The 21205-nt window shown below is 49.8% G+C and overlaps 2 protein-coding genes across 2 annotated transcripts in view; one reads left to right on the forward strand and one right to left on the reverse strand.

Annotated features, from left to right (window-relative positions):
* Window positions 1–15342, reverse strand: part of PRMT3 (protein arginine methyltransferase 3) — a 155527-nt gene extending 140185 nt beyond the window's left edge. Inside the window, exon 1 of the mRNA XM_084520339.1 lies at window positions 15201–15342. Coding sequence (XP_084376465.1) covers window positions 15201–15313 — 113 coding nt within the window. The 5' untranslated portion in view covers window positions 15314–15342. The remainder of the gene's footprint in view (window positions 1–15200) is intronic.
* On the forward strand, window positions 8375–12123 carry DBX1 (developing brain homeobox 1; the record flags this gene model as incomplete). Its single annotated transcript, XM_084522291.1, has 4 exons — window positions 8375–8723; window positions 9022–9123; window positions 10254–10456; window positions 10788–12123. The coding sequence occupies 4 exons, from the start codon at window positions 8375–8377 to the stop codon at window positions 11163–11165; spliced, it is 1032 nt and encodes a 343-aa protein (XP_084378417.1). The 3' UTR covers window positions 11166–12123.
* Window positions 15343–21205: the final 5863 nt, after the last annotated feature.

The raw sequence follows: 21205 nt of genomic DNA on the forward strand, positions 1-21205 counted from the left end.
GCCTAGAGAGCAGGGAACAAGTTACCACCAGCACATGTGTGCACCCCAATCCACCATTACTGAACCCTAAAACTCCCGCTGGAAGGCTTGCGTTTGGCTCCATTACGGCATTTTTTTTTTCCTCTCCCTGGCAAAAGGTCTACCAGCTTCAATGCGAGCAGAATGGGGGTTTTCTTTTAAAGGCAAAAAAGCCCATTTTCTCTTCAAGACATACCATGCTTTTTTTCTCCCCGTAGCCCCCGCTTTTGTTAAATATTGAAAATTATTAAGTGTGCCGCTCTCCCAGCTTCTGAAAGCAGTGCTATTTACATGAAGTACCAAAAACCTAATAGCAAACGGACCTCAGAACATAATTTTCTTTTGGGACGGTGTCAAACCTCCGTGTGAACAAGTTCAGCCTTCAGTTTTGCACATCAGGGTCTGGAAAAAAAAAGAAATGGCTTCGGGAGCCCTATAGAGGTGCTTTTGCTTCCCTGACTTCTCACACACCATTCTTTCAAATGAATTTAAGGCTTTTCTTGTCCAAATCCCCGCAAAAGTAACCACACTGCAGTTTTCCTACTATTATGCAAATAGATTAATCAGCCAACGCTCCAGTGAGAATTAATTTATATTTGAATCAAATGAGGCCTCGAGCCTTTAGAGCCAAACCCCCGGGCCAAGGCCTGGGCTAGGTAGCAACCTCATATTATTCATTTGACGAAATGTGAACTGACATAAATACCATGGCTCGCTTTCAATCCGATTACTCCGTTACCTCACATCAATGCTACCCCAGCCATCAGACTCTCGCGTCCCTCCTTTCACCAGCCCAGCGAACAACTGACAACTCCTCCCTGATAAACAAGCACCCACGCCGCCACCTCGGACCCCCACTCTTAACCCATCATCCCTGCTCAATGGCCCTTATTCGACAAGGTACTTTATTTTGTTTGTAGGAATCGGGGGCTAAACAGCCCAGAAATGCTGTTTTGCTGGGGGCTGCAATTCAAAGCTGCCCTTTCAGAGCACTCCAGGCGCTGACAATGAACGCCCAAAAACATGCGAGCATCATCTCTGCACATACACACACACATTTAGTTTAGCAGATCCCCTTACATCTGCTATCTTTCATACTCTCCTTAGCCCACACGGAACACAATGTTTTGGGCTACTATGTCCAAAGGTCAACGTAAAGTGAACCCACACTTTACACAGCACCCTTATACTAAACTCATGTTGACAACCACTAAATTCTTTCTATTGCACGGCACAGGAACTTGTTTTTTAAAAAGATTTTTTTCTTCTCCCCTTTAAAACTGTAAGCATTTAAAAAGCTTGGCTAAACAATCCACCAGGTGTGAGAAAAGCCTTTTCTGTGCGGGCAGCTCTGTGTCAGGAAACCTACACTTTGTAATTAGATTAGCAAGCGAGAGCTGAATGGCTCTGATCAAAACATCTCCCCCCACATATTGTTTATAGCGCATAACCGATAACTAAGCTTCTCTAGTCATGGTGAAAATCTGCTTAAAAACGGGAGTGCTGCGCGCTCTGGAATTTAAATGAAGAGCAAAATGAAACAAAGTGCACATTCTTAAAAAGCTATACGTAATTACTCGGCCCTCTTACCTAAAGAGGGCATTATTTGAAAATATTCGCCATAAACAGCCCCTGGGATTTAACGGTAGCTCTTCAGGGAAGCGCTGCTTGGAACACGGCTGACCGAGAGGGCTTGGGATGGGATTTCTGCCTTAGGCACATAGCCCCCAGCGAGCGGGCTGGGGGAGGAGAGGTGGGACAGCCCCCGGGCACGCAGCACCCAGTGCCAGGGGACACCCGTGTCCCAAGCAAGAGAGGTGACAAGTCCCCGGCCAAGAGGATGACCTGAGGTTTTGCCACATGCCCAGACAGCCTGGCTGTGTGCTGGAGTCAGCCTCCCTGCACAAATCCCAAGTTGGAAACACACTGGCTTCACGGAGACACTGCGAGCCAGGTACAGCACGTTAGAGCAAGTCTTCCCTACCTGTTAGCTTAAGGGAAATAACTATGTTCACGAAGACATGATGATAAATGTAAAATAAGCCAAGGCAAGGTTCTTCGTAAAGCTTTCAAACTCTATTTTTCTTGGAAACAGCGAGGCTGTGTCACGGTTTGATCCATCTGCTTGGAGTGCCAATGCCCCAGTTTTGAATTTTGATCTCAGCCCCTTCTAGAGTCAGTCCCAGTTTGTACTCTGGGACCCAAAACCAGATGCAAGCCCTTGTATGAATCAATTTTTCCAAATTAAGATATTCAATTACCAGATCATTCCGCTCAGATCAGTGCTTGTTGTAAATCCCAGGATTAGTCCATCCTTCTTGAGACAAAAATAGTAGGGATGGAGCATCAGAACTGAGATTAAAAAAAAATTGTCTTTGGCTGTAGGACACTGCAGAAATAGCAGAAGATAGCATTTTGCAATGCTTACCTGTGCCAGGACGAACCAAATTTCCTTAGGTCAAATGTTAAAATCTACCAAGTCTTATCCAGTACCCCTAAGGACCCTTCTGGAGGCACAGGATTTGATGCTTCCTATCTTCTTCTGTTTTGTAAAGGAATAGCACGGACCAAATTCACGTCAGGATGAAAGCTGAAAACATGAATGCAACCACTAAAAGGTGATCTTCTGTACAACAGCTCCAATTTCTGCAGGCATGACTAGAAACCTGAGAAAACCGGTTTCAGACAATGCAGACCCCATTGAAACATCCTGGCTGTCTAATTCTAAACTTCAGTTGTCTTTGGTGTTTCTCCTGCAGTTTCCAAACTCTCCCAACAAAATACTGAAAAGAGACAAGCACATTCAGATTGGCTTTTAGGGCTTAACCCCACTGCACTGAAATTAGCTTGAGTTTTGCACCCCAACTTCAGCCCTGACAGAACGAGCAACACTCTTAGGCCAAAGCTGTGGCAAAAAGCTTTTCTAAAATATCCTTTACACATTTGCGCTCTCCTCAGTCCAAGACATTTCCATTTGCTTTCAGAAAGCTGAAGACAGAAATAGGGAACACCGGGTATCTACCCAGTGCCAGGGCTGGTGAGAAAACAAGGCAGGCTTTTTCAGAAATACATAGAAAACATTTTCTACAGGATAAGCCGCCCTCAGAAAGGTTCTGGTCCTTGCTATTTGTTATTTCAAGGAAGCCCTACAGGCGCAAGCGAGACCAGAACCTCATCAGCCCTTCCTGGGGCTAAAGTGGCAGAGCTCTTCATCTCTGAACATGGTGAAGCCGAGCTGCTCACAAAGCAAAGCCCGCTGGCCTGGCCTCCCTGTTCTAGCCTCTGCAATGAGGCACACGTTTTCTCAAGAGAACAGCTCTCTCTCATGGGTGGAGTGCCAGTGCAAAGAGTTTAGCTCAAGGAACAAGTGGCCCTGAGTCCAGAGCTCTGCACTCGAGCAACCTGAAGTTATGTCCATGATGCGCAGAACTACAAAGCTCCTCGTTCCTCAGTCATTACCTCTCCATTCTCCTTGGTTTTCTCCACCTGAAGCAGCTCAAGTCATTGAAAAACATGCCAGAGGGACAAAGAGAAATGCATCTGCCTTCTTCTGCCTGACTTTTCAATTTACACCTCTTAACTGGGAGCAGAGCACGCAGACCAGAGCTTGCTGAATCACTTCTCATCAGCTCTACAAAGGAAAACACCCAAGGAACAAAGTTCATCAGTCCTCTTCTTCAGACAGAGCTCCAGAAATCAAATAAACTCCATATCAACACCCACACAAACAGCTGTGTGTTTCTGTAGAAACTAAGCATTGCACCTTTCCCCAAAAGGCCAGCACATACAGACTCTTCCTTTACGAAGCCATTACAGTTTGCCAGAGATGTACAGATGAAGATAGCAGTGATTATGGCTGCTTCTGGAACTGCAAACCCACCGCCTCACTGGACAAATTCGCTAGCAAGGCTTCCATGGTGAAATCACTGATAGCCTAGGGATTTAAATTATCACAAGAGAAAAATAAAAAATTATATATATATCACATCAGCACTCCCAACTGGAAAAAAATATATTCTTTTTAAAAATAAATTCCACCATTTCATTTCTATTGGAGAAACCCAGCAAAGAAGTTTTGCACTTTTTTTCTTGCTAAGTAACTGTTACAGTGTTTGAGCTTCTTTACTTTCCTCAACACAGCTCTTAGTTTCAGCAAAAGGTGTCTATTGCCACAAACAGGTCCTCAGCGTTTGCAGCAGGATGGGCAGCGTGACTTTCCAGCCTGGAAGGTACACCCTGGTGCAGGTGACTGGTCCATTCAGAGCTCTCTTTCATCAGTGAGCTGAGAACTTTACCACTGTTGTAAGCAAAGGGTGACCGCTTGAGTTTATGTTTTGTAGGAGCAGAGAGGAACCCTGCTCCGGGAAGGGAAGGAAAACCCAAAAATCTTTTAAGTCTTCGTACCTACTTGAGCAGAATGAGAGAAACACGGACTGGAGAAAGTAAATGGGAAGGTGTTGCTTTCCTTCATCCTCCATGCTTTGTCCGTGTGGTCTACCTCAGAACCTCGTGGGCAGAGACCACGACTGAAGCAAGCAGCGCTGCGGCCCCAGCATCCGAGAACCCCGACAGCCGCTGCCCCGTTCGCAGCCAGTTTCCCCCATGGTAAAGAATCGGGAAAGTAAGGCAGAGAACGAAGCAGCACGCTGCGTTTTGCAGATCCCAGCTCTCCGAGACGTGCACATCCTAGCTCGTGAAAGGAGCTGGTTTTAGGGAGGTTGCGTGTTTGCTTGTTTATTAGACAGATCAGTGGAGAAGAAAGAAAAGGGATTGTTCGAGCCCAGATTTTTTTCTTTAAACAAAGGTGGAGGTTGGGGAAGAGATAAAAGGACGAAGTGGGCAAAAATAATCAAATTTGGAAGAAAGGACGCAAATTAAACAGGCTTGGAAGGAGTTCGTAAAGCGCAAGCAAGACACAGAGACTAAACTAAAGTTAATTACTTCTGACACGATCGGATCATCTGGTTGCATTTCAGGCCGCGTGCACTCTAGGCTGGCCAGGATGAATGGCGAGGGAAAAGAAAGTAACTCTCCCCTCCAGGTCCCTTTGCCAAGTCTGGGCTGCGCGCTCTGCCCAAGATCCCTCTTTCTTTGCGCAGAGAGAGAGGGGGGGAGAGGAGAGAGAAACACAGTTAACCACCTGTCAGGGCTGAGGACACAATAAGGCAGCCCCCAAAAGAGCTTTTCATGCATGCGTAATATATTTGTTCAGCTATTCACTTAATGAAGCTGATAAATGTGATGCGAAACAATAGTCAAGTTAATCTATTTAGTAAAATGTTTTGAGACTCTCAGGCGATGTTAAGGAGGGTAGTGTGTTCGGGGACATTTTCATTTCAATACGCTCATCTCTCCCCTCTTAGGGGGGTTCAAGCAACCTATGTGAATATAATTTCTTATAAATGTGTCTTTAATGGGTTTAATTCACCCTTGCCAGCTGTTTTTTTAGCTATTTTGTAAGAGCAAAACAAACGTGCCAGGCTTGGAAAGCTAGTTAAAATTAGTTTCGGTCACCGGGGCCAAGCTATATTTCCTGCAAACCATCTGCTTGATTGGCACAATAGAAGGATTTTCAAGAAAAGGGGAGGTGTGCGTGTGGGGGGGGTGGGGGGGCTCTAGAAAAGCCCTGCGCGATCCACCGGCCGCCCTTCCCCTTCTCGGAGCTGAACCCCGAAGGAGCAGCCCCGGGGCGGCTCCGGAGCGCCGCGGCCCCGGCTCGGGCACGGCTCGGGGCCGGGCTGCGCCCCTCGGGCTCGGGGGTCCCGGGGCCGAGCCGGGCCGGGCCGGGCCGGGCCCGAGCTACCGGGCCCGGGGCGAGCCTTGAGGCCGGCGGGCTGGAAGCGGCGGCTCCCCCGATTTCATGCGGATTACCGGCCGGCGATGGGACACACGCAGGCTGCGAGCCCTGCCCCCTCCCCGCCGCCCGCGTTTGTCTTTTCTTAGCCTAAGTGGGGGCGACAAAGAAAGGGAGTGACTTTTAAGAAATAAATTTGAAGATAACGACATTAAAATGAATGGCAGGAAGCACAAAACCGCATGAGCATAGGTCAAACGGCATTAGTCACAGGTTTTATCCTGGGACATTAGAATGCCCTTCTCTTAAGCGATCGCCGCCTTTGAAAAGAAACTTCCAAAGGCGATCGCTTAAAATAAGATCCTTTCGTCTGATTTCTTGGTTTCTTATGGTCTATCTTCCCTTTCAATAGATGTCTAGTCCCTTTCGCCTTGGTGCTTAAGGAATTCTTTACGAGCGTGCTCGGACGCACCGCAAGGAACCGGGTCCACGCGTGCCCCAGCATGCGCTTGACCCAACCTTGCCGAAAATGTCAGCTCCCCCCCAACCCTTTTTTTTTTTTTTTTTTTTTTTTTTTTTGAGGCCAGCCAAATTAGCAGCAGTCGGTCCCTAGCGCGGCCAAGTGCCCCCGAGCGCACGGGCACGGGCAGCGCTGCGCCACCGCCGAGGCACGGGGCGAGGACCGCAGAAGCCGGGGCTCTACGGAGACCCCCCGGGGGCTGCTGCTGCTGCTGGGGGTGGCGGTGGGACAGCCCCCGGGCTGCTCTTCCCCCCTGCTTCGCAAGCCCCGGGGGCTCCAAGGGGGGCTAGAGCCGCAGCGGGACGGGGGGTGGCCCCCGAGCATCCCCCCCGTCCTGTCCCTTTTGCTTTACCTGCTAAGCGTGGAGACGAGCGCGGCCGGGGAGGGGGGCACACGCTCCGGCCAAGTTTTATTTCAAAGCGATGCTTTCGGAGAGCCGGTCCCCTGCCGCAGATGCTCGTCTGCTTGGAGGGCAGCCTGCGGCACCGGCAGCATCCCCGGCGGAGGCTTCGGGGGCCGGTTCCACCCTCCCTAGTAAATAACTTTTTGATTTGGATCAGGGGAGAGGTTTAACAGACTCTCTTTCTTCCTTAATGTGATATAAATCGCAGATGCACTTTTATTGAATGGTTAAAGCATCGACATGGAGATAATCAACACAAAACGGCCGGACAAAAACCATCGAGAGAAATAAAGCTGGTTAATAAGATTTTTGAGAAAGCTTTGTGTTAAAAAGTAAAAAGGGAAAACAGCTGAAGGTGACAGTTAGTTCATGGTTAATAGGATCAAGGCTGCATGGTTGAGCTGCACACTTCTGCTTGCAAAGGTTCAGCCGCACCAAAGGGCTGAATGGGGTGCTTTTAAAACATAGGGCGTTTAACACATCTGTTATATTCCGCAGCGGAGAAGTCAGGTAAAACCGCTCTCAATAGCCGCTTTCATCGCCCAAAGGCCACGAAGCACACCCGCGCCGTGCCGTGCCCTGCAGCACAGGGCGATGCGCACACGCCCGCCCTGCCCTGCCCCAAAGCCGCGCTCGCTGCTGCGCCGCCGGTCAGACCCCACAGCTGGGGGGGTGTCGGGGGCTCAGCCCAGCGCCCCCAAATCCACGGCACCGCCTTCCTTTCCCCGGCAGAGGGGAAGCTCTTCCTCCCCCGCCGCTAAGTTATCAGCTCGAGGTGAAGCTTCCCCCCCGAGCTGGAGCAGCCCCTACAAAACCGCCTCGCTCTTTCCCATTCCCAGAATCGAGTCACCCCCCTCGGTGGGCGGCTGCGAGCCCCTTCCTGGGCTCGGGGACACCCGGCCGAGGGCTGCCCCCATCCCCAGAGCACCCCCCAAGCCCTGAGTCCCGCTGCGGGACGGGCTCCAGCCCCGGCTCCGCTCTCGGCACGTTTCTCCCCCTCTCCGCAGCCCCATTCGGCGCTTCCCCGGTCGTATTTTCCGTGCCCCCAAAGCCGGTGCTTTCCTGACAGCCCGTAGCCAAGTTTAGATGAATATTTATTGATTTATTTCCTAACCTCAGCGGGGGAGCGGCAAATAAATTTAGTGCTTTCTTTAAATAATTCCCTTTCTACGAGGCAAGATGTCATTCGAAACTTTTAAATAGGCATTTAATTAGCCTGTGTGTGTTGCCTCGGAACAAAACCCTGCTGGGAGCCTTTGGAGCGACGTCTTCCAAAGAGGCGGTCAATATGCAAAATTGATGACTACACTTTCTTTGTGGCTCGGCCATTGTGCGCGGGGTGCTTATGAAGTCTAATCCAATCATAAATTGCGGCCCCGGACCAATGGGGAGCCCCGGGGCGGCCGGTGAATGAAGCTCCGGAGGAGAACTTTGTTGAACCCCATTGTTGGGGCTGTCACCGCTCAAAGAGCCCGAGCGGGGCTGACCACTATAAAACCCCGCATCCAGGAGGAAGGGCACAGAGAACCCTGCCCGGCTCGCCAGCGGGATCTTGGCGAGAGGGCACGCAGACAGACAGACAGGCGGACAGACAGACAGGCAGGCAGGCGGCCGGGAGGGCGGGCGGCCGGCCCCGGCGATGATGTTCCCCAGCCTCATCGCCCCTCCGGCCGTGTACCCCAGCCTGCTGCGGCCCACGCCCACCCTCACCTTGCCGCAGTCGCTGCAATCCGCTTTCTCCGGCCACTCCGGATTCCTGGTGGAGGACCTGATCCGGATCGGCCGGCCAGCCGCCTTTCCGCCGCGGAGCGCCCCGGCGCCCAGCATGTCCCCCCCGGCCGCCCGCACGGACACGGCCACGCCGGAGCTCGGCAGCCCGGCCGGCTCCAGGAGGGGCTGCCCGCCCCCGGCCTCCGCCTCCCCCGCCGGGGACTCCACTTTCCTCAAGTTTGGGGTCAACGCCATCCTGGCCTCCGCCCCCCGCGCCGGTAAGCGGGGGTGGGGGCGGCGAGGGGAGGGGGAGAGGGACGGGAGGGAGCGGGTTTCGGGGCGAGGAGGAGGAGGAGGAGGGAGGAAGGCGGGGAGGGAGGGAGGCAGGGACCCTCCGGGGTCCGGCTCCGCAGCCTCGGCGCCGGGACGGGGGCAGCGGAGCCCCGAGCTCGCCATGCCCTGCCCTGCCCTGCTCCCCTCCCTCCCTGCAGCCCCCCAGCCCCTGTCCCAGCCTCCCTTCCCCTTTTTCCCCCGGCCGCAGGACCCCCCCGCAGCCTAACCCTCTTTCTCTCCTAGAGTCCTCCCCGGCGGTGCTGCAGAGCGGCCCCCCCAAGGCGTTCTCCTTCCCGTACTTTGACGGCTCCTTCCAGCCCTTCATCAGATCCTCCTACTTCCCAGGTAGCCCCCCCCAGCCCCAGCCCCGGCCCCCTTCCCTCTTTCAGCACCACGGCCGCAGCGGCCAGCTCCCGCGTGCCCGCGCCAGGCGCGCCCCCGACGCACCTGCAGCGCGCCCCCGACGCGGGGACACGGGGGGGACACGAAGGGGGGCAGCGCGGTCCTGCCCGCAGCGCCCCGGCCCGATGCGGGGAGAGCAGCTCGCCGTAATCCCCCCAAATCTAATTACCCCAACAAGCCATTAATGTGAAGGGAAAACAGGGCAAGGGGGGAGAGGAAAAAATACCCCGAGCTCCTCCATTCATCCTCCGGATAATGGAATTTGCTCCCTTTCTCCGGCGGGTGAATAGCCTAACAAAAACAACTTGAGCTTTATAAATAGCTTTTCATGTCCATTTAATGAAAATGATTTGGGGAAAGAGACGATTGTGCCATCAGTATTCTCCCGAGGAGCCTGGCATGCCGTTGTGTTTAGTTTGAAAGTGTAAATCTCTTTTGTCCCAATAATATATGGCGTTAGCTGCTTGTCCTCAGTCTTTTTCTGTTAGTTCATTACTACACAATTACCATTCACGCTTCATTAGCATCTCTGTCTCTCTTGGGGAGGTTCTCCCCCCCCCCCCCCCTTTTTTTTTTTTAAGGCAAAACTCTGCCCTTTTTATCATACCAATGCCATTGGGAGCCAGGCAATGTGCTAATTAGCTGACACTTTTCATGTCTTCGGGTTGAATTCTCCAACTTGGGGGAGGGAGGGAGGGAGGGGGGAGAAGAGATTAATATAAGAAGCCGAACACCGATTGATCAGAACTACGTCTGAAGAGGGCTGGTTTTGTTCGAGCCAGAAAAGTCCTCATTTTCATCTCAAGCATAAGAAGTGTCTGAAATGATAAAAGCTTTTTTTTTTTAAAAAAAGAACAACAAGTGCTTCTGAGCGAGGTTTATTCTTACACCTCCGTCTCAGGGACCACTCGGACCCCCAGCAGGGCAGGCCACCACTGTCACATCTCACGCGTTTGAGCCCATGGCTCTAATCCCAGTTCCTGGGGGTTTATTTGGGCAGAAAGCTCCTTTTGGGGCCCCAGCTGGCCCGGCCAGCGGGGTGCCCTCTGCTCAGCCTCCTCACTCTCCCACAGCCGCCTCGGCCGTCGTGCCCATCCCCGGCACCTTCTCGTGGCCCCTGGCCGCCCGCGGCAAGCCCCGCCGCGGCATGCTGCGCCGCGCCGTCTTCTCTGATGTGCAGCGCAAGGCGCTGGAGAAGATGTTCCAGAAGCAGAAGTACATCAGCAAGCCCGACAGGAAGAAGCTGGCGGCCAAGCTGGGCCTCAAGGACTCGCAGGTGAGTGGGTTGATGGTGGGAAATTGGGGTGAAAAGAGCCAGGGCTGGGTTGAGAGCAGAAGAGAGGAAGGAGGGATGGGAGAGGGGAGAGCTGCCCATGGCCAGAGTGAACTGCGGGGCCGTGAGTGTTGGCCAGAGCCATAGGAGCAGCACGATTCCCAGCTGGGGTGGATCACAGCCCTACTGTCCCTCTACCACCCAGAGGCTGGGATCAGGCTGTACAATCCCATTAGCTCTGGCACAGACACAACCAACGCAGGTGTGCAGCCAGCAGGGCCTCGCTGGTCCCTGCTTTACTGAACGGTTTTTGTCTGGCTTCCCTCCCGCCCAGGTGAAGATCTGGTTCCAGAACAGGAGAATGAAGTGGAGGAACTCCAAGGAAAGAGAGCTCCTCTCTTCTGGCGGCTGCAGAGAGCAAACCCTCCCCACCAAGTTCAACCCTCACCCAGACCTCAGCGACGTCGGCAAGAAGTGCACAGGAGAGGAGGAGGAGGAAGAGGAAGCTCCCACCGCGTGCCCACCCAGCCCCCGGCACCCCTTGAGCTACCACCAGTCCCCAGAGCACCTGCACTTGCGGGACAGACTGGACTCCCAGCTGCCTCCTTCCCCATCTCACTCCAGCAGCCCCAGCAAACCTTCAGACTTCTCAGACTCAGAGGAAGAGGACGATGAGGGGGAAGAGGAAGAGGAGGAGATCACGGTCTCTTAGGTCACCCGCCCGCCCCTACCATCGCACGGGGACATTGCAAAGATGTAAATAACAGAGTGCTATAAATTGAAGAGGCCACGTCCCACCCGCATGTCCACTTCTCCAGGGCAGGCTCTTTACCACACAGACGCAAGCCTCCCTGCTCAGAGGTATTCCTTATTTTGGGTCCACATGAAGGCTCTCGTACTCATACCATCAGCCAGCCTTCTCACAACCCCATCTCCACGCTTCCCAACCAGCACGCCTTCAGCTGGCTGTGCTCCCCTGAAAGCAAGCACCAGGCAGCTCCTTCCCTTACAGCAGGGAAGCGAACTCATCCTACTGCAGAAAATGTTTTTTCCAGTCCGAACACCATCATCAACAACAACTATAGACACCGTGGCCATTTTTACCACTTTTCAAGTGCATTTCCAGCAGCTACTAAAACTCGGAAACCTGAAGAGCATCTGACCCCACAGCTTGCTCCTCCCAAGGTCAGTAACATGAACGAGGTACAGCCCAGCTCACCCCGAGCAGCACATCACCTGCACAACAAGCCCCTGGACATCAACGCTGCAGATTTAAGGTGTAAGGTAACAGCATGCCTTGTGCAATGGGGACCTCCGGTGTTTATCCATTTCCCCTTTTAATTGTGCATCGTTCTTCCCTACCAAGCACTGTAACTCCCTTTTCTGCCCACAGACCCCTGCTTGTTTTCCACTTTGCCTCTGCTGTTTGTCATGTGGACAGAGGAAAGTGGATGTGCCTCTTTGATTTTGACTGAACTTTGCTGTCTTTGCACAGCTTATATGAACTGTACGCTATTTTGTACACTTACTCTGTATGGATGTTTTATACCAAGGTTATTGTGAATGAATATAACAATGGCTCAACAAGGTTTCCCTTTTTCTTTTTTTTTAATTAAATGACAGCTAAACTACACACAAAAGCAGCTGTTTAATTGTGTAACTTATAAAGAAACGCCTTTATTTTGTATTTTACTGTGTACAGACTTTAAATATGTGTATATATAATAAAGCAAATGTTTGTCAAATAAAGTAGCCTTCTGAGCTTGGTCATTCAGCACTACTTGGTTCCTGTTTGCAAGCTACTGTAGGTTGTGTCTGGGGCCAGATAGAGATAAAAAATAAAACCACCCGTTATCAACACTACAGTAATTCAGTGAAGCAAGGTAGCCAGAAACAAAACCATTTTCTAAGGAAAGAGAATAATTCTGGTAAGACAAAGCTAAAAGAAATGGAACAAGCCTGATCCTTCTTTGCTTAGTTTTTATCAGGCACAGAAGTAAGATCCACACCATCTGTTGAATCTACAGGAGCTCCACTACATGGGATATTCATATTAAGTATGTGCAGAAATGGCACAGGAACGGATTCAGTGATCAAATGGGTCAGTAAGAAGGTGTTCACCTTTACAGAAGAATTTCACATTTGGAGAGGTTTTACATCTCTAAAAAGATAACTTAACACATATTGCAGTATGAATTGGGACACTTGAACCAAGATGAATCCTGCTCTTTCCAAGACCTGTACTTTTTAACCTCGACAACAGATTTATTTTTTTCTTAATCCTTTCAGAAATAAGAACTTGCTTTTCTAGTAACTTCTAGAAGAGGGAGACCACAGCCTAAGTATGTTATGCCACAATATATGCTTGAATAACATTCATCCATTCTGCCACATGCAGAGGGACAGGAACACGCCACCTCTGTTAAGAGAAGCTTTCCAAGTTTATCAGAGCACTCCTCCTCCCCTGAACACCAACATCGCAAGTGCAGGAGGACTTTGTCTCTGACTGAAAGGAAGCAAGCGCTTCCAAGATGGGAAACAAAACAAAAGCATCTCCCACCCTTGCTTCTGACTTGACACAGGTTGTACAACTGCCAGTCCCTGCTCTTCCTACTGGGACAGCACTCGCTTAGCAAAACAAACCCACCAATATAAACATATAAACATGTCTGTAACCATTTCTATTTCTTCTTTTTCTATGATTTTTTCACTACTTTTTATTGGATGTATCAGTCACTTTTAGAAAACAAAAACCAGCCATGCAAAGCCTTTGAAACCCCAGTCCTCATATCCACAACATAAACCTTTTCATTCATGAGACAAAAGGAGAAGATGACACAGTATTCTCCAAGACCAAGAGCTCATAAATAGGGTTAAAAACAAACAAACATACTCATATTTAGATACAAGAAAACAATTTATCATAGTTCTTGACTAATAAATGCAGTACTTTGCTTTTCACAGAGGTCTACAGAACAGCCTTCTTTGATACACGAGAGATGGTGTTGCTGCGTGGTTCCATGGGTCCCAGCCCATAAGCTACAGGCAGGAGGCTGCAGTACCTGATTATTTGCATTAAGCATCACTCTTGCCTCAGCAGGCAATAGACCTTAAGAAGCCAGAAGTCACATCCAAGAGTGACTTGCTTTTTTGATGTAATATTAAAAGCCTGAGAGTAACAACAATCAAGAAATACTGCTCGGCCCTGGTAAACATCAGCTCAAGTTTTCTTCACCCTTCCCACAGCTCCTTGATGTGGGCAGGCCACATTCACATCTGGTGTGACCCAGGAGAAATCAAGGAGCAAGACAACATAGGCAGAATGCGGGATTGAGCACAACTGTATTTATTTAGAGAAAATTGATGACAGATTAAAGAAAAAAGTCCTTCCAAGCAAGCCTCACTCACTGTCGAAGTACTCATGATGGGACCATGCATTCAGGCTGGGAGCACAGCAGTATTACTTAGAGAATCCCGATGAGAAAGGAAGCAGGATGATGCTACACACAGCAGAGGGAAAAAAAAAAAAAAAGATGGACTCCTCCATGGACGTACTATTGAAAAAAGATGTTGCTAAACAAACTCGTAGCCTTAAATGTAGGTCAATCATTCACTACAATGCAAAGCTAATACATAACACCCTAGGTATTTTTATTTGCTAACACACACCACAAAAAACTATTTTTTCCTTGCATGCAGGTAGCTGAGTTCTGCTGAAACAAAGCTTTCATCACACAGGCCACTTAATTAGGGATACAACAACCCAAATGCATGCAATATAACAAACGCATGCAATGTCTCCAGCTACTCCCCAATCAGGTAATTGGGCACACCAGGCCAGGACACTCACTTCAAGTGCCTTCTACCCCTCTAACACCTTGCAGCCATGAGCAACTGATAACATACAACAGACCACTATGAAGAAAACAGATAAAGCAAGTGCAGAGTTTATCCCACAGAACATAAAAAGGAAAAAAAATCAAACAAGTATTTTAAAGTTTATCCAAAAAAGCAGCATCTCCCAACCTTATCTAAAAGGTTCCACAGACATGCATTAAACAGCAGCTAGCACAATCTACTTCATGCTCATTCCAGTAAAACAGCTCTTGTGTGCATTATCAACAACAGGTACCCTGGACAATGCATTGTTATCTGGATATCAGCTCTATAAGCAATAGCAAACCCCACAACAGTTGTTTATAACCCCTGTTTTTACCAGTCCACTAAGCACAAAGCCATGATTGAGCAATCTATAAAAACATATAAGTAAAAAACACATTTAAAAAACAAGTCATAAAATAATCTAAAACCAACAGGTACCATCATGCATACCATAATATAGAAGAAAAGAGCACATTCAAAAATCTGAGCAAATACCACTTATCCATAATCCCTTTTGACTCACTGTTCAACAAGCTACTAGTCATGTTACACCCTCTGGTCTTTATAGTTCATCTGTGCTAGGACCATCATGACCAAAAATAATTATACCACTTTTTCTGACATAACATTGTTAAATCTTATCCTGCTAGACCAACATCCTTACTAAAGGAAAAGTTTCCTAAAACTGTTATTTAACAAGGAAAATCTCACACCTACAATACGAAACTTAAGAATCTTACTAACTTTTATTCCAACAAAGTTCTTTTTTCTTTGCAGTGAAAAGACCACCATATGACCACCAACCGCAACCATCTGAGATTCACAGAAACCTTAATATCAAGGTATAAAGCTAGTGCTTACTCACCATCTGCAGCTTGTAGGAATGCAGACCCCTCTGAAAAGCTCCCATTTTGTGTTCCTCTTCACTGAGGGTTTCCTTCCTGACCCAGAGTTCACAGCTACTATAGGATGACTCATGCAGGACAGCTGTGCCAAGGGAAGGCTGCAGAAGTAGCTATACTTTCCTATGCCTCCTGTTAAGGACAGAAACTGAGTCATTGACCTCAAATGTGGAGAGATTCCAGTTGATTTAGAAGGAGCTGCTGACACCTGGGCTTGCTCCTGGTGTGCATCACACAGGGAGCTCAGCTTGGGCCTATTTCTAAGAGTAAAAGGTTTCATCATTCACTATCAACAGAGGGAATGTCAGAGGCCACCACCCCACGTTTCCCCAAGCCAGTTTATCTTCCTGTGGCTAGTACAAAACTGCTGGTCAGGGATCTTTCTGTTTGTTTGTTTTAATACAACTCTATGCTTTTGAAAAGGAGGGAATGTGGCAGGAATTCCTCCTTGCTGTCATGGAGGTGGAATAATTTCCATGTTGAATGGTGGCACCAGATGTTTTTGAAACCTCAGCTCTGGAACAAAATAAGGTTGATGCCCCAGCACCAGGGCGTCACACAGGGTAGCCCCACGTTGCACTGTGCCTGTTCTTCTATGTGTCCATGAAAGAACACATCTGTACAAATAGAAATCAACTAGTAAGCCATAGCTGTTAACATCATACACAGTAAAACATATTTATCCTATCTTTATGAAACACTGTCCTTCCTAACAACAGTAAGCAAGAAATTCTTGCCAGTCATCCTGCATTGGCAACGCTGCAGCTAAGATGGGGGGAAAAAACAACCAACCAAACAAAAATAACTTTAAATTGCCTCCTTTGATGAGCACCTCTCCTCCAGGAAAGATTTAAGATTATGATCTTAAAGGCAAAGAGGCCAGGACACACGGCCTTGGTTTCCAGCAGCTACCAGAGCAGTCTGAGGCCTGCTCAAAAAGTGAAAGGCAGAGCTGCCAGCACTCACCCTGGCCTGAAGGAAAGAAGGCTCCTCTGGGGAGACATGAGTTTAGGTCCCCAAAACACTGACTGCCTTCAAGAAATCTGTGCTCAGGAAGCTTAAGGTAGCATTTGACATGGCAGCTGTGGGCTCTGCCACTGTCAAGAGGAATAAGGCAAGGCCTCACGCCTGATTGCGTTTCCTCTTCACCCCTTGCCAAACGCACATCCCCTGGCAGGTACCTGGGCCCAAAGTGATCATTAAAGAGCAGAAATATGCAGAGAACCGATTTGTCTTACTTGATTTACCCTGATTTCAGAGGATCTAGCACCTGGAACTGCCATGCCAGTGTGTCAGACCCCTAAGGGGCAGAAATACCCAGCTTGGAGGGGAGGAGGTGTAGAAGATCACTCCTTCTGCCAGCCTTTGTTACTAAATCCTTTAATCTAAAGTGCAGGAGCCTTTAATACATCTAAATTCTGCATTTTTATTTATTTATTTATTGGCCATAACTGAACCTGATATAAAAGAATAACATTGTTCAAACTCCCAAAGAGACACCAGCACCGCTGTCCCAACGCAAAGGACATGCACGTAACACCAGTGAAAGCCCGTCACAGCAGCCAGGACCATTGAGGAGCATTTTACTGAACTTGTGTAAGTACCTTGTGTGCTGATTTTACTTAGTTTTACCTCCCTTGCAAAAAATTACCACACGTGAGGTTGTTCTCTGGGAGGACCTCTGTGTCCTAACAGCTGCCTTGCACTGGGTGGTGCTGGTTCACTGCGACCCCCAATTGAAAGGTGCTGAGGTTCAGTCAGGTACCCTTCAACTTGCTATTTATTAGCAATGACAGTATGAGAAGAGAACATTTTGAGCAACTTTATATCCCTTTAGGAGAGGGAACCCTGAGGAGTGGCATCAAACAGGCCTTAGAGCCACACACAGCACACTGCTCAGGCCCTGCCTGTAGAGGAGACTGTCCTCTTTTGGCCAGTTGGGTTATTACAGGATTTTTCTTACCAGAAAACAACTCTTTATCATTTCAGCAGGCAGGGGAGAGGTTGTTCTCCTAAGAACAAAAGGCAAGGCCACGCAGGTGGCTTGGCCAGCGGTGCCCAGCAGGGGCTGCCAGCGCTGTCCTCTATGAGGGTGGCTGAGGGGCTGATTTTAGAGGGTGATCTCTTCAGGGCCGCACCGTGCCTGCAGCGCTGCTGTGCTGGGCTTGCATGAAAATGTGAGAGAAACAGTCCTGCAGAGACCAAGGTCGGTGCAGGAGGTGCTCCAGGCAGGCAGCAGCAGTTCCCCTGTGGCCTGTGGAGAGACTCGCGGTGGAGCAGGCTGTCCCCCTGCAGCCCATGGGTCCCACATTGATTAAGGAGGTATTGGGGAGGCATTGGGGAGGCAAGGACAATCCCCAGACAAGGACTGTATATCTCGAAACAAGACACTGGAACTCATGATAAGGAAGCGGCAGACGGACAGAGAAACAAATGTAAGGACTATAAATCTCAAAACTGGACATTGGAATTCATTATAAAGATACAACAAACGGAAGAATTAGCAACAACCAGCTCTTGCAATTAAGAAACATGCCAATTCAGCAGATTCCTGACCAAAGGTAAAAAGTACACTGTGAGGAAGACTCGGGGTCTTCCTCCCAAAGACCCCTGCCCACATCCCAAAGACCCCTGCCCACAATTCTTGGGAGGCTCTATGCAGGCGCAAGGTGCCAAAAGGCTAATTAGCATGAGAAGCGAGGGAAGGCGGGGATAGGTAATGCATATGTATAAGTGCTTGTAGAATATTGATAGAGTGATCCTCCTGAGAGTCATCACGCAGCACTTGCAGGGCAAGCAGGTGATCAGGCCCAATCAGCATGGGTTCAGATCCTGCTTGACGAACCTGATCTCCTTCTATGACAAAGTGACGTGCTGGGTGGATGAGGGAAAGGCTGTGGATGTGGTCTACCTTGACTTCAGTAAGGCTTTTGACACCGTCTCCCACAGCATTCTCCTCAAGAAACTGGCTGCTCTTGGCTTGGACTGGCGCACGCTTCGTTGGGTTAGAAACTGGCTGGATAGCCGGGCCCAAAGAGTCGTGGTGAATGGAGCCAAGTCCAGTTGGAGGCCAGTCACTAGTGGCGTCCCCCAGGGCTCGGTGCTGGGGCCGGTCCTCTTTAATATCTTCATCGATGATCTGGACGAGGGCATCGAGTGCACCCTCAGTAAGTTCGCAGATGACACCATGTTAGGTGCGTGTGTCGATCTGCTTGAGGGTAGGAAAGCTCTGCAGGAGGATCTGGATAGGCTGCACCGATGGGCTGAGGTCAACTGCATGAAGTTCAACAAGGCCAAGTGCCGGGTCCTGCACCTGGGGCGCAATAACCCCAAGCAGAGCTACAGGCTGGGAGAGGAGTGGTTGGAGAGCTGCCAGGCAGAGAAGGACCTGGGAGTGATGGTGGATAGTCGGCTGAATATGAGCCAGCAGTGTGCTCAGGTGGCCAAGAAGGCCAACGGCATCCTGGCTTGTATCAGAAACAGTGTGGCCAGCAGGGCTAGGGAGGTGATCGTCCCCCTGTACTCAGCTCTGGTGAGGCCGCACCTCGAGTACTGTGTTCAGTTTTGGGCCCCTCACTACAAGAAGGACATGGAGGTGCTCGAGCGGGTGCAGAGAAGGGCGACGAAGTTGGTGAGGGGCCTGGAGAACAAGTCCTACGAGGAGCGGCTGAGGGAGCTGGGCTTGTTCAGCCTGGAGAAGAGGAGGCTCAGGGGCGACCTTATCGCTCTTTTTAGGTACCTCAAGGGAGGCTGTAGCGAGGTGGGGGTTGGCCTGTTCTCCCACGTGCCTGGTGACAGGATGAGGGGGAATGGGCTTAAGTTGCGCCAGGGGAGTTTTAGGTTAGATGTTAGGAAGAACTTCTTCACTGAAAGGGTTGTGAGGCATTGGAACAGGCTGCCCAGGGAAGTGGTGGAGTCACCATCCCTGGAGGTCTTTAAAAGATGTTTAGATGTAGAGCTCAGGGATATGGTTTAGTGGGGACTGCTAGCGTTAGGTCAGAGGTTGGACTCAATGATCTTGAGGTCTCTTCCAACCTAGAAATTCTGTGATTCTGTGATAAATTCAAGACTGCTTTCTGCTTTGGGTATGCACGATAGGTGGAGAGATCCCCCGTGCATCCAGCGCTGCAATAAAGAATATACCACTTAAAGGAATTTTGGCTTTGATCTTTGAATCAACATGGAGCAGATCTCCACGCTGCAGCCCCCCTGTGGGTGGAGGAGCCCCTGGTGGAGCAGGTGGCCTAGAGGAGGCTGCGGCCCATGGAGAGCCCCCGCAGGAGCAGGCCCCGGGCCTGAGCTGCAGTCTGTGGAGAGGAGCCCACGCAGGAGCAGGGGGTGGGGGGAGCTGCTGCCTGTGGGGGACCCGTGCTGGAGCAATTTGCTCCTGGGGGATGGACCCCGTGGGACGGAGCCATGTAGGAGAAGTTCATGAAGGATAGCTTCCCATGGGAGGGACCCCCACACTGGAGCAGGGGAAGAGCGTAAGGAAGAAGGAATGGCAGAGACAAAACATTAGGAACCAACCACAACCCCCATTCCCCAGCCCCTTGTGCCAGTTGAGGAAAAGAGGTAGGAGAACTGGAAATGATTCTGAACCTGAGAAGAAATCAGGTGTGAGGGGAAAATGGTTTTAGTTTTGTTTTTATTTCTTAGTCTCCTACTCTGTTATTCACTGGCAATAAATTAATTTTCCCCAAGTCAAGCCTGCTTTGTCCATGATGGTAATTAGTGCCTGCTCTCCCTGCAGGGCTGGGCTCTCAACCCACAAGCTCTTCTGTCATATTTTCTTGCCCTGTCTTGCTGAGGAGGTGGAGTGTGAGCACAGCTGGCAGGGTACACTCAGGCTAACTTATGCGTGACTCAGTAGCTCCTTGATGGAGGATGATCTTCCAGTCAGGATTACTACCAGATCTCACTAGAAGCAAGAACCTCCTCCCGTCTACCTGTGGACCCCTTCTTAAGGTCCTTCAGAGCTCTTAACTGCCTGGCCCCGTGTGGGTGAACTTCTTATATGAGCAGGAGGAGGAATTACCTGTGCTTGGCTAGAACGTGGTCTCAATCCCTTGGAGCTTCCTCAGCCTCCTTAAGGCTCCAGTGAAGAAACAAATCGGAAGCATCTCTATATCACGGAAAGAGAGGACCATGGATTTTCTGACTGAATAACCAGGCTGAGATGTAGGTGGAAAGGTACTGGCCTACAGACGGTTCTCTTAAAACTGACAGAGATGGGGATTGTCCTCAGCTGCTGTGCTCTGCTCTAACCCCCAAAAGTCTTTTCCTGCTTGACTGGGGGTGTGAGGACTGAGGGCTTTATAAGGTCCACAGGCAGCTGCTCCTCTCCTGCCAACATACTGTAAACCTGTTGTGAACAGCAACCTGGTATGGATCCTCCAGTGCTAAGGAGGGGCTCTAAGTGGCAGATTGTCTGCTTCACTAAAAACTAGAAATCGCTGAGGAGAAGGAGGCATCTGCACACCACCAACCCTCGGTTATCACATGTGGCACAAAGGTTAATGTCAGAATCATCAGCATCAGTAAAAGGGTAAACTGTGCACAAATGCAAAAGAGAGGACGGAAGCCTGTAGGGTACCAGGAGGTACTTCCTCTCCGGTTCTTGAAGTGACTACTTCAAGACAACAGTGGAAAACATCAGTGGAAGACAAAGAACGTAAGTACATGTCACAGGCTGCAAACTGATCTATTTCTTAAAATGACTCCAGGGAATTTCCCCTTTGACTGCAGAAAGGAAGTCTGGACTGATCCTAAAGCACTGAGAAATTATGAGGTGGATCTGGGCAGGATATAAAATAAGAATAAAATGGGATGTTGGAAACAGAAACACCGAGCCATAAAGGTTAAGGAGAAGGTGAGGTAAAGGAAAAAATATGTGAAGTTGAGCGTACGAGACAATGTGCATTGAAACAAACAAAGAACACAGGGAAAGGACACAGGAGGCTGAAAAAGG

The sequence above is a fragment of the Aythya ferina genome, assembly GCF_964211825.1.
Source record: "Aythya ferina genome assembly, chromosome: 5".
Lineage (NCBI taxonomy): Eukaryota > Metazoa > Chordata > Aves > Anseriformes > Anatidae > Aythya > Aythya ferina.